We start from the raw sequence: 17,644 nt of genomic DNA on the forward strand, positions 1-17,644 counted from the left end.
GTCAACAAATGTGTAATCCTCTGTACAAACAGTCTTCAGACAAACACCACACTCACCCATATCTGTTTTCAGACTTCTTTTGTACCTTTATATGGCAAAAACAGGCCCACCGTGGTTTATATACAAACCCTCTTGATTGATAATGACAACTAAAACATGAATATTACTTAGAAGTTCTGTTTTGTATTTTTGCAGATGTATGTCTCAAGTATTCATTCAGTCATTATTTCATGCCTTTTGCGGAGTGGTCTTCACAAAGCATGCACGCGCGTGCGCACGCACGCACGCACGCACGCACACGCACACGCACACACAGCATATAGAGGGTAGAGAGACAGAGGGCTTAAAGCAGCTTATAGGTCCGCCCCCCTCAGTCGAGGACAGTGCACAGTTTCACATTGTTTGCAGAAAACAAAACCACGCTGACATTTACGGGGCCGGGGTCGGACGCTCACAGATAGGAAACCTGATGCCGTCGGCCACTCGTCTCTGCAATCCTCTGTCATTGCCGTCATCCCTCTCTCTTTCTCACACACACACACCTCTACATAATGAACAATCTAGAAACACAGGGGCTCAATGACCTTCAACAGACAATGTCATTGGCTGCTGTGACTATCTATTGTCGTCACTGTGATTATCGACACACACACACACACACACACACACACACACACACACACACACACACACACACACACACACACACACACACACACACACACACACACACACACACACACACACACACACAGTATCCAGTGTGACTGCCAACATCCAACATCCCTGAACAGCACAGCGTTTTTAACACCACAGTAGCATACTGTGGGCTGCACAATTAATTGTTGTTGAAAAAATAAATCTGCTTTCACCAACAACATACGTTTTCATCCCTGAGGTAGGAGCAAATTACATTACAGTTCCAATAATGAAAAATGTTGGGAATGGAAATGCACCTGGTCTTCTCCTTGTTTATTAACTTATAATGGCGGGTAGTGGAGTGGCTGCAACTAGTGATAATTTTCATTACTGATTAATAATTTAGTCTATAAAATGTCTGAAATAGGCAAAAATGACCCAGAGGATAACCAAATACTTTTCTGTCAGATGCCCAACTGAATGTGACAGTAGTTGTGTTCAGAGGCTGGATCCACATTTCTAGAATAAAAATACGTTAAAACATGTCAACATCTCATTTTAAAATCAACAGAAAATAACCTACCACAATTTAGATTTTTGATAATAATCGTTTAAGTAATTTATTAAGCAAAAAACATCAAACATGCTACTTGTCTCAGTGTCATATCTTTGTAAAATTAATATCTTTGAGGTTTGGATTGTTGGTCAGACAAATGCTGAAATTTGAGCAGGTGATGGGCATGTTTTACTATTCTCTGACATTTTATTACAAGTTTTTTTCCTGTGCTTTACAGGCCACACATTTCGATACTGTTTGAGTATGAATGTGAAGGAACTAACCCACCTTTAGCTTTATAGGACAATAACTATGATAACACTTAGAAGTCCAACCCCCCCGGACAGGGAGGAAGTCTATTCTGGGAGAGTTTTGTGGAGGTCTGGTCTGAGATGAACTGCCACAACATCCAAGGACTGCTGGATACAAATACGGGCAATCTCTTCTAATACGACAATCTATCTGACAGCAGTTTGTCTGGTCCTTGAGTCAGGTTTAGTGTCAATACATCACATACAAACCTGTGCTGCATACCGGTTTTCACAGATGCTTCGCTAAACATTCTTTCAGCTGCACAAATTCAAACCTGAGACCTTCACAGTTGACCCAGTCTTACGTGTTTACGGAAAAACAGCTACTGTATGTCAAATTCCTTTTTTTTCCTACCTACACAGATTTTCTTAGTTAGAATGAAGATTCAAGCTGTCGACCTTCCAGTTCTCAATGCCAGATGCCAATAAGTAACTTCTCAGTATCCTCAGTCCGTCCGAAGCCTTCAGATAGGATAAACACATTGCTTACAAGCTCATGAACCCTTGCTAGCCAGAAAAATTATCCAACAGCCACAAATTGTAGAAACAAAAATCGTAAAGAAACACACCAAAAACACCATATTGCAGAGTGCAAAACACAACATTTCAAAGCTCCTCCTCCACCCAGTCTTTGCTCGTTGGGTCTTTTAAATAGCAAAAAGAAGAAGAAAGAATAAAAAGCCTTAAGGCGCAACTCTCGCCAAAATGCATCGTAGTGTATTTTTGTGAATGTACGTGAGTCAAACTTTAGTTGAAAAGCATATTTAGGACTGACTCGCCACTTTTAAGATTCACCGTATTCTCGTTTTAGGGGAGAGCTAGGGGCACTCTCATGTTAGTCTCAAAATAGCTATTTTCGAAATACTAAGAAGGCTCGACACAACATGAAACTTTGCTTCAAGTATCACCAGGAGCTCTACACCTTAACGCAAGCATTGACAACATTCTTTGTGTACACAGATTTACTAAAAAGAAAGTTTTTGAGCAACTCACCGCAGCTGTTGTTGTTTCCGGCCACTACCACCTCGGCAGTCAAAACGAGTCGTTATCCGAATGCAAATGAACAGATGAGGCCCGTTTCATTGGCCCCTTTTTCAGTTCTTTCACTACAAGGTCAATATTGTTTTTCAGTAACGACAAAACAACGACTTATCCGTGCATTTATGTGGAACTAAGCTTTAGGAGCTTTCCGTCTTTACTCTCCTCCCTGTTACGTTGCATTCGGAAATCGATTGTTTTTGACTGATAAAATGGCTGCGGCCGGAAACAACAAGAAAGTAAACTCTGTGTACACAAACAATGTTGTCGATGCTTGCGTTAAGGTGTAGAGCCCCTGGTGAGACTTGGAGCATAGTTTCATGTTGTGTCGAGCCTTCTTAGTGTTTTAAAAATAGCTATTTTGAGGCTAGCATAAAAGTGCCCCTATCACTCCCATTCAAAAGGCCATTTGACTGAAAAACGAAAATACAGTATATCTTAAAAGTGGCGCTTCCGTCCTAAATATGCTTTTAAACGAAAGTTTGACTCAGGTACATTCACAAAAAGACCCTAGGTTGCATTTTGGCGAGAGTTAAGCTTTAACCTCACTTTCTTGAAACTTGAGACTAAAAGAAGGTTTAGAAATGTGGGGTTCCTTTAAGACACTAAATAACTGCCAGAACGTGAACTACTTTATTTCTTTTATATGTAATTGTCACTACTCTCTCATGTATCCGGTTACAGAGTTCAAGTGTTTGGTAGAAGACAAAACAATAGCTCATCTAATTTACAAAACACTGGATTCTTAAGTAGCCATCTAAGCCACGTGAGTGCTTCACAAAATAATAAATCCAAAACTTTATATCAACCTCCAACAGAAACAGTACCTGATGACTGAGTCTGTGCGGTTGCAGCCCGGTATGGACGAGGCCTTCTCCCCCGGTGACCCGAGGATCTGCAGCGTCGTATTGATGTCCACTTCTGTCGAGTGTTTGATGGAGAACTCCATCACCTCTGAGGGGATCAACGGGGTTTCACCCTGAGGGTCGTCTGCTAATAAATACCCTGGAGGATGCACAGACAGATGCAGATGGCATGTTAAGGTCCGTTCACTTTGTTGATTTCAGGTTTCTCCTAAACTTTTAACAGAAAATACATAATTTCCTAAAAGAACTAGATCATCATCACCGTAGGTTAAGATCAGGTAAATCGACTGTAATGTTTTTAAGCATAAATGCTCCATATGTTATGTTTCCACCTTCTCATTTTTGAATATATTTGGGTTTTGGACTGCTGGTCAGCCAAAACAAAGCAATTTGAATACATCAACTTGGGCTCTGGAAAATTATGATGGGCATCTTATAAATCAAACAATTAAAGCCAGCCTAAATGGTGAGGAATCTGCAATGCTGCTTTGTACAGCTTTAAAGATGCAGATTCATTTATTAACACAAACCCACAGAACTGGGTGGAGTTCTGTTGTTCTGTCTAGTTCACAAATCAAGTCAGTTAAGTAGAAGAAATGGCACTTTAGTTCTTTAGTATATAAGAACATCATACGACTTTTTCAAAGTGCCTTTGGGACTGTGTGTCTGTTTGTTTTTAATCCATGCGAAGCCTTCTTGGAACTGAATCCCCTAACACTTTTATGATGTTTGAATACTCCGCAGGAAACAGGTGACGTCAGGTACTACTGTCTGTAACTCAACCTTAATGAGGTAATACTACACTTTTCAAAAGATCTAAAAGAAAAACACAGTATAACTCCACTCACTCTCTCTGTCTCTCTCTATACATATATATATATATATATATATATATATATACACACACACACACATATACATGTACGTGTATTGGACCTCGTTATACTTAACTGGAACTAATTTAAATGTATGTTTAGAAATAACGAAATATTTCTTTTTGCAAAGTGTTTAATTACATTTTTTTAAATAAGTTTGAATTTTACTGTAAATATTCCTTTACATTTGTGTGTCATTCTAAAATCAGCTAATTAAATATTTAAAAAATACTCCGCTACTTATACACAGTGAGACACATTTAATCCATGTAGAAGAGCATGTGACAAAATTAACTGCGATTTAAAAATCCTGAGTGTAGAGACACGTGTGCAATCAAAAACATTAAAATGCAAAGAGAACATCAGCGAGCAAACAATTATGTCTTCCTAAAACCATAATGCTGTGTGTGGGCCGAGTGCTGACTCTTTTTGTGTTAATCCAGACAACCTGAAAATGTACTTTAAAAAAAAGAAGAAAAAAAAAAAGGTTGTTGTGCTGCTGACCTGAGACCAGTATGAGCCAGTGGATGTCCTCATAGAGATCGTCCAGGACTTTGCGGTCCATTGATCCGGGGTCAGATGTGGCCATGAGGTGCTGCTGGGTCCTCTGGAGTTGACCGTGAAGCCGCGTCACCCGGTCCTCCAGCAGACTGCAGGACGACGAGACCAATGTTAACGTGGGAAACAGAAACACAGCTTCTGCTCCCTTTTGAAGTCCAATCACAATAAATCTCCAATAATTTATAATAATGCAAACTAAACAAAAATGGTCAAACATACGGAGAGTAAAATCATGCTTTGCCACATATTTTAAATCATGTGAAAAAAAAGGGTAAACAATTGTGTACATTTATAATATTAGGTATTAAAAATGTGAACATTATACAAGAATTTAACTAATTCCGCCTTATGGAAGATTGTGATGGAGAGGTCACAGCAGGAAAGGATAAGAAGTACTTGGCTAAGTTTTACGTGTTTACCTCATGAGCAGTGGGATACAATGGTCAGCGGCCACACGTCCCAGCATGCCGATGCTGGACAGCTGGTCGGAGAACAGCTCTCTGTCGTCTTCCTGCAGCTCGTTGATCTCTTCCTCTTCATGAGACGATATGCCATTCACTGACTGAAGGGGGTTTCATGAATTGCAAAGAGAAAGTGTGAAAGAAAAAGTAAGTTCAACATTTCAGGAGGAGGATATTGTTCATATTAATGTGGAAATCTGAATCTTCAAATGTTCAACACTAAAACAGCAAAATAAAGAATGCATAAATATCTTCTATTAGGCATAGAGCAGACCCGGTATTATAATGCTAAAATGAATAAAGCAGAGTTCTTCAATTTTCCAAATCTTTAGAGTCCGCTTTCAACTTTTTGGAACTGGCTTGCCTTCCCTCAGTAAATTACACTGTGTTTATCCTAAATAAGAGTCTCACCAGGTTCCGGGTGCCGTCCGGAGCAGCCAAGTGACACTGGATGTACGAGTTGAAGACCTGGACTGCCGGCTGGACGAAGCAGCCGCGAGGAAAATGCTCCTCGTCCTGGACGAGCGTCAACCACGACTCCAGCAGCTTGTCGTAGGCCTCCATGTAAACCATGTCGTCCTTATCCAGCTGAGTGAGGAGAGAAACCGCAAATGGATGTCGGCAAGACAATGTCAACGATTTTCATAATAAGACTATTCACTTCTCTGGGTTCGGTTGTCTTTACATACGCAGTGACAAGTCAGCAAAATGTATCGTTCAGGGCGTACATATTCAAAATGTATTCATATTAAATACATATAGTAACATTTTACATTAAAGAGCAATGGTCACTGCTCCAAAACACATGATTTACTCTGGCCCTAAAATTAGATGTGGAATATGGATTCCACATAGAACAGATGGCTAGGCCTTTTTCTTTTATCACTTAAACTCATGCATTTACTGTATATCACCTTTTTTATGTAATATTATATGTAATAAATAAACATCCAAGTCAACCGCAGCCATCTCCAACATCTGTAATGAATTCAAGAAGCTCACAAGACGATGAACAAGATTCTGCTGCACAAAGTCCTGCTTATTTCTTAAGTGTACTTGGTGGTAATCTATTCTTCATAGTAAATAAAACAAAGAAAACCACTCTTTGGTTTAACTGGTCACAACCTGTAAACTATTACATTATTATTCATTATCAGGCAAACGTGGTTAGTTGCTACAATGCTGACAGATGCATTTTTGAGACTCAACATATAGGGGTATTTCAAGAAGAATATCTTGTTTTACAAAAACTTTAAATCAAACACACGATGTGACTGAATTTCAAAGAGGAAGAAGATGAAGGTGTTATTACTCACCACCTCCTCCAGGGCGGCACTGCGACCAAACGAGCAGGTGAGCAGCGTGAGGCAGTTGATGAAGGAGGTGAAGAGGTCGCTGGGCAGCGCCGTTAAAGTACTTCGAGGGAACATGGTGATCAGATTGGAGATAATATTGGAGATGCCCACCGCCTCAGAGTCCTCGATTTCAATCCTGGGAATACAGATAATGAAATGTGATTTATTTATGTGGTAGACTTTCTTATTTTATTTTTTTTAAATAAAATGATTAATGCCGTTGGGAAAATCAGGGTGAGAAATTAAATTAAACTCAGAACAGAACGTACTATACTTTGTTAATAAAACAGTGACGATGACTTATAATTTTTAGAATCAATCTGCCACTGGCATTACGTTCAGTGGTACAAATCTATTTCCTTCTCTTGACAGAAAAGGTTAAACTGCTTCTTTTCCACTTTCGATTCAAACCCGTGCTTTGGCCCAAGGAAGGACAGTTTCCACTCTCCAGGGTGAGGCTGAGGCTAAACTGGGGTCACTTTCCAGTTTGCACACTGGTGACTGAGGTTTGGAAACAGGCATGAAAATTGATCCTTAACCAAAACTCGTGGGCAACTTGACCCCTGAGCAGTTTTCCACAGCTGCATCTGAGGTTATTTTTATGGTATTTCTGCCTCATAGTACAGTACACAGAGTACATGATGATTGAAAGAAGGGCTGTAATTACACTTCTCGTTTTAAGGAGACTTTTATCATAAGGTCGAACCATAAAGCATGAAGTGACACGTGCGGACACGGTAAAATCATATTTGGCTCATTTGTTGTTGAATTTTAAAACCAGATATAAGAGTGGCTTGTAATCTGAATTCCACACCATCTTAGACATCTCCCCACAGTGAATGTATAATCAATGTGAAGAAATACTGAAGGATCACAAGATGAAGAAATGCAGCTACGTTTTTTAAGACAATTCAAGTTTAACAAAGAGTATTTAATCAGGTGACAAATATTGTTTAACAAGAGTCTACAGCCATGCTGACAGCTCTGTGAGGTAGAACTTTGAGGTAAATGCTAATGTCAGCACAATAACATGCTCACAATGACAATGCTAACATACTGAGGTTTAGCAGGTAATGTTAACTATTCTTATTAAGGGTGCTAGCAATACTAGCAATGCTAACAATTATCACTAAACACAACGCACAGCTGAGGCTGATGGGAATATCATTAGTTTTGCAGGTATTCGGTCATAAACCAAATTGGAAAAATTGACATTTTTAACTGCTTGTGGCGCTAGAGTGAGAGTCAAGGAAACGCCAAAGCCAGTTAGGCTTCATCGTCTGAAGTCCATAAATGTCTGTACAAAATTTGGGAATGTGAATCCAAATGGGAAAATGCAAGTGGGAATCCATCCAATAGCTGTCAAGATAATTCAGTCCGACTAACAACTGACCAGCATTATCATCCATAAAGCCTTGCAGCTATCGTGGCTAAAAAAGTTTAAAATATCACACTTCATTGTGACTTTTAAAAGATTCAAACTTAGTGCTGCCTGATTAACCATCTCAAAATCCCAACTTGCATTCAATTCTCTATGAAATCTTACACTGAACAATTCCTCTGTATTTGAAACAAACTAAGCGCTCTGAATTTCTCTGAAAAAATGCAATAAATGATCAAAAACAAACGTGACACAATTCAATGTGTGAGAAAGACATACAGTAGTAGGAACAAAATGGAGGACAAAAGCCCAAAGGAACAATCAAATGTTGTCAGAATCAATGGAACCAGGATGGAATGTCTTGGGATTTATCCAAAAACGCATTTCTAATTGAAAACATACTTTACAAGCAATGTGGCTAACACCACAAATGTATACAACCAATTAAAACATCGCCACAAATACATCATCTTATAATTAAGCTATCAAGGCCGAAAAAAACTACAGAAAACTGCCACATAACCACATGAATATTTACAAATGTATGTAAATCATCGCACCTATCGCGCTGTTAAAGGCAAAAGAAGATAGCAATATTAATATTAATTATTAATACTAATTAAACTTGTCAAGTGCTCTCTGGTGGACAAACTTCATGAAGACACTCAGGCAAATTCACGAAGAATGGATTGCGCCTGCTGATAGCATCCAGTGAATTGTGCATAATTTGCAAAAGCTATCATAAGGTCTGATTCACAAAGGATATTTAAAAATTGTACATATATATGTATGTATATAAATGTTGCCTTTGCATCAAGAACACAGCAGACACAGAACAATAGCAGAAAGAAAAAGAAAAATGTAATTGTTCGACCGCGAGCTGCAGGTCCTGACTGACGAAGTGCAGAGGCCCTACTCAAAACTGCAGGCAAGGATTTTAAACGTGACGGATTTAATATTCCAGTCTGTCAGTGCTGTTAATGTTTTCAAATGCACACCTTCATATTGTAAAAGAAGATGTCATGAATTTGATTGTTGATTTGTTTTTTTCCTCCAAGGTCTTTCTATATTTCTGCACAGTTAAGAAGGGAAAATCCTGCTACAAAAACCAACACCAACCCTAAGGTTTTCTGTATATTTTTTGTCTTTTCTGTGTTGCCTTTGCTGCACCAAAAGAAACCTCTTAATCCTGAATTTGTTTGTGCTGACACACCTCTCCAAAGTCAGTCAGAGAGAAACATTGTGTGAGAGGCCTCACTAACCCCTATCAGATGGAGTTAAATTGCGAGCAGAACTGTTCAATCATTGCAGATCGGCCATCCCTCTTTGCATGGTTTTCCGATGAGGCAATTGGAAAAAAGCTCCAAGAATAGGTGATTACAGACGGAGCAGGAGAGGAAGGGAAGAGAGAGGGAGTGAGAGCCTGTGAGAGAAAAGAGAGGGAGAGAAAGACCCCTACTCACTGAATCACGTGGTCCAACAACAAGCGTGTGTGCACATTCATGAGTGGCTCAGTTATTTTTACATGTCAGTGTGGCCCCTTAATTCAAATCAGAAATACTTTGACTAAAGATACACCCACAAACGAACATAAAATTTCTGTACTTATTGGCTCCGGGCAATCATCTCTCTAACACACATACAGTTCCCACGATCACGATTTTTTCTCTCAAAAACTCTGCTAACTTACAGCAATTTTATTATCAGTTAGAACGTGCTTAGACGACAGCCACAGCATGATTAAAAAACCATATACAAGTACAGCTGGGTATATTGAACCTCACTGTTTTGGTACAAATGAGTCTGTAGCACCAATTAAATGTCTGGTCAGAGTTGTACTCTTGGTTATTTATTCTTAGAACAGACAGCTACAGATTTAATTGAAAATGTTTCCATTTTTTGACAAATTTATTCAGGCAAACTCTAGCTTCTTTTAACTGTAGAAAGTGTTTGATTGAAAGAAAATGCTCATATTTCTTCATTTATTTTAAGAACTGTGAGCTATCAAAAAAGTATTGCTTTAGTATCTATGCCCAAACTCAGGTATGTATCTGCAATAGTGTCAAAAATAAGTAAAGAATAAATTAATATAGTGCATGCACAGAAAGCCAGTTCAGTGTGGTTGCAGAGTAGTTAAAACGTTGGGTTGTTCCATTTTCTTTAAGGGGCCATGTTGTCAAAATAGGTCAAATCCATTTAAGCCTTTATGACTGAACAATAAAACCCTAAATTGTATTCTAAGAGCAACTGTAAGCCAGCATAGGGATAATAAAATGGGGCTAATGTGTTCTTTTATCGTTAAAAGTCTAGCAGCTGCATTTTAAAACAAATGCAGTCGTTTTTTAGTAAGTGCAGAATATAATTAAAACAGTTGAGGCGGGTTGAACTTTCTGAAGGTCAGTGGGGATGAAATCAAAATAATTTTTGAAAGAGAGCGTACTTTTGATTTACATTAACCTAATTTCTCATTAAGTTCCACTGTCACACTGAGGAGGGTCTTATCCTCATTGAGCTGGAAAAACTGATGAGACTTCCGACATTTAATTTCCCCAAAGTAATTTGTTACGGCAATCGGGCTGCAAGCGTCTTTAGGATTGACAGGGAGGTCAAGTCGAGTATCATTCGCGTAAAAATGAAAGCATACTGTATATTGTAGTTGTGAGACACAAGACACTGTATCTATAAAAGTTTGCAAAGATATTAACTAAAAGCAACTCAAAGATGAAGCAATGTGGACAGTATATCTTTTAATTTCTAATATATATATTTTTATCTTCTTAAAAGGAAATCAGGAATCTTTCACATTCAACTGGAAAAGTCTTGTCAAATCAGATTTAGGTGCTTTAGTACATCAAGATTAACAGCTAAATTGTATTTCAACATTAGCTCCTTTAGCAGTAGATGAAAGTGTAGAGTGTTTTATTTACTGGTCCTCCACTTGTGTTCACCGGTTTCGCTGAGAAGATATCCAAAGTCCACGATGTTTGTAGTGCTACCGCAGCAAAGTCAAAACCATTTATAAAAGACAGATTATTCTTTAGTAGAGACGAGAGCTGAAACAATTTATCGATGAATCTTAGCCTCGAAATCTAGACGCACCCTAGTGGCAGCAAATGTAATTTGCAGCCAGGGTCGTCTAGCAACTCTCCGTTGGCTTGCGAGCTGGAAAACCAAGACTTGGAGTTAAGCTTTTCTTCGACAAAAGAACGGTACTGAAGTCATTCTTAAAAAAAAGGAAGATGTGTTCGGAGTTTTGCCGACCGGATACGGCAAAAGTTTAATCTATCAACTAGCGTTGCTCTGGTTGGTTGTACCGCTATCCCATTATGTGCAGAGGGAATTTGAAAGACAACCGTTTATCCCGCCCCTCGGATTGAGCCCTGCCAATGGTGAGTTCCTAGACCCAACATCTAGATGAATCTATTAGTCGATCAACAAAAAAATTTATCTGCAAGTATCTTGATAATTGATTGATCTTTATGCAATTTTTCGCAACAAAAGTTCCAAATATCTTATTAAAGCTACACCCATGATGCGGATATGCTTCTTTGCTTTATATAATAATAAACTGAATTTCTCTCACGTTTTGGACTGTTGGTTGAAAAAAACATTTGAAGAGGTAACTTTGGGCTTTAGGAAATCGTGGACATTTTTCACTATTTTCTGACCAAACGATTAATCTATAATGAAAATGATTGTTACTTGTTGCCCTAGAAGACACTCTTCACAACAGAAGTAAAAAAAAAAAAATTGAAAAAAAAAATCAGTAACAACGGGGGGAAAGGTTTTTACTCTGGTGCACATTGGCATCACAAGGTGAGTGTTTCCCAAGTTCTATTTCTTCACATGACCTCTGCTAACAAGCAGCCAAAATAAATAAATAAATAAATCACAGACTGAGGGGGTCCTGTGCCATATTTTCTTTGATGCCACACACACCTGCCGACACCAAGTCAAATGCAATGCCAGTAAAACAGTGATGAATTACTTTGAGTATAACTTATAATTTGTCATTAGAATATTTGTTTAAGAGTCTGTAGGTAACTTTGGTAATGATTCCTTGATTTCTTGAGTGTTAAGATTATTTCTGCAGGACAGAGGCTCAAGACTGCATCACTTCTGATTGGATGCTCTGATTGCAGACTCTTGACTCAGAAGTTCAAAATGTCACCTCTGCAGGAAGTATTGAGAAGATTGGCTTTGAGGCTGAGCTTTACGGACAAAGTACATTTATTTCCTATGCTCAGAAAACACAGGTTCAGTTCTGCTTAGTAAAGGGAATTTACTGTAAATACACAATTTATTCTAGTCAAAACCAATTGCCATTTTGATGCATCTGCTGCTTTATGAGTAATGAAAATGCAGTGATGCTGAAACAAGGGAAACCATTTCCTTAACAGGCCAAAATTCGAGGTAAAGGTTCACAATATCTCCAGTCAAAAATAGATTTAGATCACAGCTTTTAAATATTCAACTTAGACTGACCACATAGGTTAACGAAAGCTTTGATTTCAGACTTGAATCAGCCTCAATTTCAACCTTATATTCATGACATTGTTTTTTTAAATATTTGGAAACAATGTGTTGCTTATTTTGTCATTGACAAAATAATTGGAATATAATAGCATATATTTTTAAATGATTTCTCCAATTTTGTATTTAACTTTCAATCATTTTCTGGGTAAGTACTGCAGTAAGCCTTTTGTAGTTTTTTGTGTCTGTATTTTATGTCTTGCAGTCATCTTTTGTAGTACTCTGTGACATCGGATCTAGATTTTTTAGACAAAAAAGATACGTTTCCTACATACATCCAGTTATGTGCATTATTTCTTTTAATTTTAAACTCATATTTTGAACCTCTTGTATTGTATTTACCTTAATTTTAAGGTTAAAGGTACATTCAGTACTTTGACATGATGTTATTTTATCTAGCAGTCAATTTAATTTATTTCTTGTTAATTTGTGCAGATGACACTTGTTGAGGTTACTATGTTTTTTAGTTTTGTGTCATTTGGATTGTTTAATTTATTATTATCACTACTATTTATGTAGTGATTTTTTTGTCTGTTCATTTTCATTTTTTTGTGCCTGAGGACCCCTTTAACGACGAGATGGTACATCTCAAGGGGCTAATCCTCAAAATTAAGACTTGAAAATAAATATTCAACATTTTTGAAATTACATTTTGTTGTTGATGCCTGACTCCTGCTTGTAATTGATTTACAGTTACCAGATGGTTTCTACTCCACTAAAAAGAAAGACCAGGTTATTCAATTAGAAATATAGTTTGAACATTTTTGAAAAGTATTTCCACATGGCTTTCAGTAGAATTTAGGTTCATTAAAGTCTGCAAAGCTCCCAGCTAAAATTCAGTTTCTTCTTGGGGGTCAGGCAGCTCTTTATTTGATTAGAGGACGACTACTGTAGGATTAATGAACTTGAACACACCCACACTCAGTATTTACCAGTGTTTGAGTGGTTGCTAGTGATGATTTTGTCCTCTCTGGTTGAATAAGCAGTGTCTCTGTGAGAAGAACAAAAGGCATCATTTAATCCATTTTCACATAAATTCGGCACAGAGGAAACTGGGAAACATAAGTTCCTGATTAACACTATTTGTTCTGAACTGAAAGACAAGCTCTTCCCTCTCTAGCCAGTTTCTCATAGTGTGTGCAGATGCTAGAATCAGAGGCCATTAAAAACACAGACTCAACAAGCAATTACTTCCTGTAAATAAAGCAGAAATGGCCCAGTATGAGTCACACTCCTGCTGACGTTGTCCTCCAGCACTTGTTGAGTCTCTGAATTTAAAAAACATGAAATCCTTGAGATAGTGGCGAGCAATTCAAAGCTACTGAGACTGTAGCCAAGGTAATACAACAATAACTGTGCTTACTGATCTTGCGTTTTGAATGCTACAATATATGCCATTGAAATGGACAGCTGAGGTTTTAAAAAAATGAATTATTTAAATTTTAATGTAGAAAAGGCAGAGATCCAGCCTTTATTACACAATATTATTTAGTAAATGTAGTTTTGCCCTTTGACTTCATGTGATTTTTTTTTAAGGCTAATACATCCCTGCACAATAAGATACATTTAGCAAAGAGAAAGTTAATTTATTTTAGTGTAGTGGCTGTGTGCATCCCCGGTGGAGCTGCTTTCAATGGGCAGTTTGAATTAGTTTAATCTATTGTTTCTAAAGCTTCACCTGTCAGTATGATGGAAATTACTTCGGAGGGTTTTGCAAATTGTCAAAAGGAAAGACGCGGGAGAGATCAATGTTACGTGATGGAAATAGTTGAATGACTGCTAGTATCAACTGGAACTGCTTCGAAAACAATGTAATACCTCTTTTGAGGGGATTACCATTTCAAATCAAGCAGGTTCCTGCTGTGAGCTCTTTGTTTTCTTAATTTGGTTGCTTGTGGAATTGTGGATTTAGGGATCTCTTCACAGCTATGGACAGGAGGAATGATTACAGCAACCAATAACTATGTCAACATACAGTACATATGACAGAGTATTGTTTTAGGACAGACTTGGAAAGATGTTAAATTAAACTAATTTAAACCTGTCCTATACAGTAGACAATGCTGTTGCTATCAGTACTATGCAGCACAAATAAATACACTTGAGGGAGAAACCGTACTGCTTCCATTCTTAAAATTTTACTTAGAAAGTCACCATAGTGGTCAGTGTTTACCTGCCAACACCATCAAAGTTTAATCAGCAAGCTAAAAAATGTATTTGAGTAAGATACCCAATAATCATTTGCAAAAACGTCTAATAACTACAGAAAGACCAAAAGCAACATTTAACTTATGTCTTACAATAACCAGAGTCCCATGTGATATATCATCTCTTCACCATATGTCAGTATATTGCAAGCTCAACTTAAAGGACAATGCTGACACTCAAATGGGAGGAGAACATTTAAAACTATACTCTAAAACAGGCAAATGTCATTTTCACAACACCTGTGTCTCTCATTTAGGTGAATAACAAGACTAGGTCTACAGTCAGGCTACCAGCTCTATGACGCTGTACTTGAGCTAAATGATAATGTCAGCATGCTAACAAGCTGACAATGCTAACATGCAGCACTAAAAACATACGGACAAATTATGGCGCTTGATGAAAAGTTAAGAGTTGGAGAAAGTTACTGCAATCTATCCCGAGGGGTAATATCTGTACCAAATTGGATGGCAATCCATCCAATAGTTGTTTCACTCAAAGCTGCAAGTGTCAACCTCACCGTGGCACTAGAGTAAAAGTCAGCGGATAACCAAAGTCATTATGATTGCAAAATTAAATGGCAATCCATTCAATAGCTGTTTATAGAGGTTTCAGTCTTGACTAAAGCGGTGGACCGACCAACTGACAGACCACAGACAAGACAACATTGCCATCAACAGAGTCATGCGACTAGCATGGCTAAAAAGATACAAGTACAGACAGTATGGCTGTATGACTTACATTGCTTTAGTGACTACAACAAGCTACTACAAAGCACTGAGCGCAGAACTGAGATGAGTTCTGAGCCATCGACAAACTAAGTTTCCAGCAAAGTGACGCACTGACCCGTTGATCATGCTGAGCAGGCCCTCTACCAGGTGAGCCAGGTATGAGACCTGGGCGCTCTCATCGGGGAAGATGGGCCCATGCATGGAGGCCAGCTGGGCCAGGCACTGCAGGGAGTCCTGGGCCATGTCTGAGTCCTCCCGAATCTTCCTGTGTACCTGCAAGATAAGAGAAGAAATGTATGTCTCAGTCTCTGTTTTCAAGGTATAACAGTGGAATATTATGAAGTAAAGGGTACAACTTCTCAATGAACCAGCAGGTACTTGTGGATACTGTTGGAAATAAGTGCAGAGAAAAGGACAGAGGGACAAAAAAAAATGTGTGGAAAAACGCTTTGCATACTATCATTTCTAAGAATTTATTGAAAAAGCAGAGATCATTTCAGGCTTGTCTTCTTGCCAACCTGCAATATGAGAAGAGGAAATGAGGAGAGTTCCCATTTTTCCCCTTTTGATTAATAGGAAAGCTACATTGAGCAAGTAATGTGGCCTGGTTCTAATGACCACCTGCATGGGAGGTCAGGATCGCCTACAGAGCAGTGACACATTCAGCAACAACACTTGAGCACACTTGACACACGATTATGAATTCAGTTCACAGAAGGCTTTTATTTGTCAACATGTGCATACTTAGGATAAGCAAATGAAACAAAAAATAATATCTTCCATAATGGAACATGCTGGATTAACAACTGTACAATCTCTGCACATGCCTGTTCGGAGTATGTCTCTGAAAGGAGAAACAGGGCCACACCCCCTAAATACAGTGAGCAACAGGACATTTAATCTACAAGTGTTGATTTTTCCGATGCTCTGGTGATACTTTGATGCGTTTTGTCAATGAAACTTATCCAAAATAAACTGCATACATTTTGAAATAGAAAAGTCGTCGGCCAAGAACAAAAAGGGAACCCGCCTCATCCTCCTGTCACCACTTTCAAAAACACATCAGCTGATTCCAGTAGCAGGAATAATACTCACTGGCGTCTCCCACCACCCAGCAAGCTGAGGCGAAGCGAAATGGCGAATTGATTTTTCAACACGTCTTGTCTCTTCAGACACTGTGACCCCCCGGTCTCAAACAAACAATCACTAAGCTCGTCTGAGCCCACAGACAGCCTCAATCAAACCCAGAGTGGAAGATATCTGGCTCCTGATGAAAAAAAGAGATCTGAATTCAGTCTCATCTCAGCTCTGAGCTTCTGTTCGGTTTTGGGATTTGGGGGTTTGTCCGTGCTGAGCTGTCACACACCGACAAGGGAAGAGGCATTGTTGGTTTCAACTGTACACACAAACAGACGCACACATTATAGTAAGGCAGCAGCAGTAATAGCACTGCGAGTCATCACAGCTGCTCAGCAACATGGGTTTCCACTGACGGTACTATACGGACATCTGGAGCTCAACTGCCTTCCTCCTGTGAGATCTTCTCAACCAGTCCGAGATCATTTCCTCTTTCTTCTTCCGTCTACTGAACTGTCATCCTCTTAAATCCAGAGTGATTGCTTCTTCACCGGCACCACACATTATGCCAGCGCATGGTCCCATCGCAGAAGCAATCAAACTTTCAACCTCCCTCTCCTTGTTGCTTCTTCCTGCTCCTACTCCTCTCTCCCTTCTTACTCCCTCCCCTCAAATTCTTTCTCGCTGCCTCTCCCAACTCCTACTCCCCTCTCTTCTCTCTCTTTTTTTGCTTTCAAGCTGGGGTGCCTGGTTGGTCGAAAGCCACGCTGCTGGGAAGAGATCTCAGATGCTAATGTAGCGTAGCTACCATAGTCTTTGCTGCTGCCCTCTTCCAGTGCGTGAAGTCATCCTCTGGAAGAGCTCAGTGAGAGGAGGTAGAGGAGGGGGGAGGGATGGGTGAGTGAGCAAGAGAGAGAGAGAAAGAGAGAGGGAGGGGTGGGAGAGGTAGAGCAAAGCCAGGATTGAACAGCGCGAGCTCTGAAAAAGCAGCTGCTTCAGCGAATGATCCATGTGATGCCAGTAATGTCAGTCGCCTTGAGTCTGACTATAGTTAG

The 17,644-nt window shown here is 39.0% G+C and overlaps 1 protein-coding gene across 1 annotated transcript in view; it reads right to left on the bottom strand.

Annotated features, from left to right (window-relative positions):
* The window catches only part of xpo4 (exportin 4), a 62,863-nt gene that overhangs the window by 12,995 nt on the left and 32,224 nt on the right, over positions 1–17,644 (bottom strand). The window contains exons 8-13 of the mRNA XM_039819119.1: positions 15,628–15,785; positions 6,624–6,798; positions 5,719–5,895; positions 5,266–5,408; positions 4,790–4,935; positions 3,372–3,549 (exon numbers count right to left, since the gene is read on the bottom strand). Coding sequence (XP_039675053.1) covers positions 3,372–3,549; positions 4,790–4,935; positions 5,266–5,408; positions 5,719–5,895; positions 6,624–6,798; positions 15,628–15,785 — 977 coding nt within the window. The remainder of the gene's footprint in view (positions 1–3,371; positions 3,550–4,789; positions 4,936–5,265; positions 5,409–5,718; positions 5,896–6,623; positions 6,799–15,627; positions 15,786–17,644) is intronic.

The sequence above is a fragment of the Perca fluviatilis genome, chromosome 12 (assembly GCF_010015445.1).
Source record: "Perca fluviatilis chromosome 12, GENO_Pfluv_1.0, whole genome shotgun sequence".
In the NCBI taxonomy this organism is placed as follows: domain Eukaryota; kingdom Metazoa; phylum Chordata; class Actinopteri; order Perciformes; family Percidae; genus Perca; species Perca fluviatilis.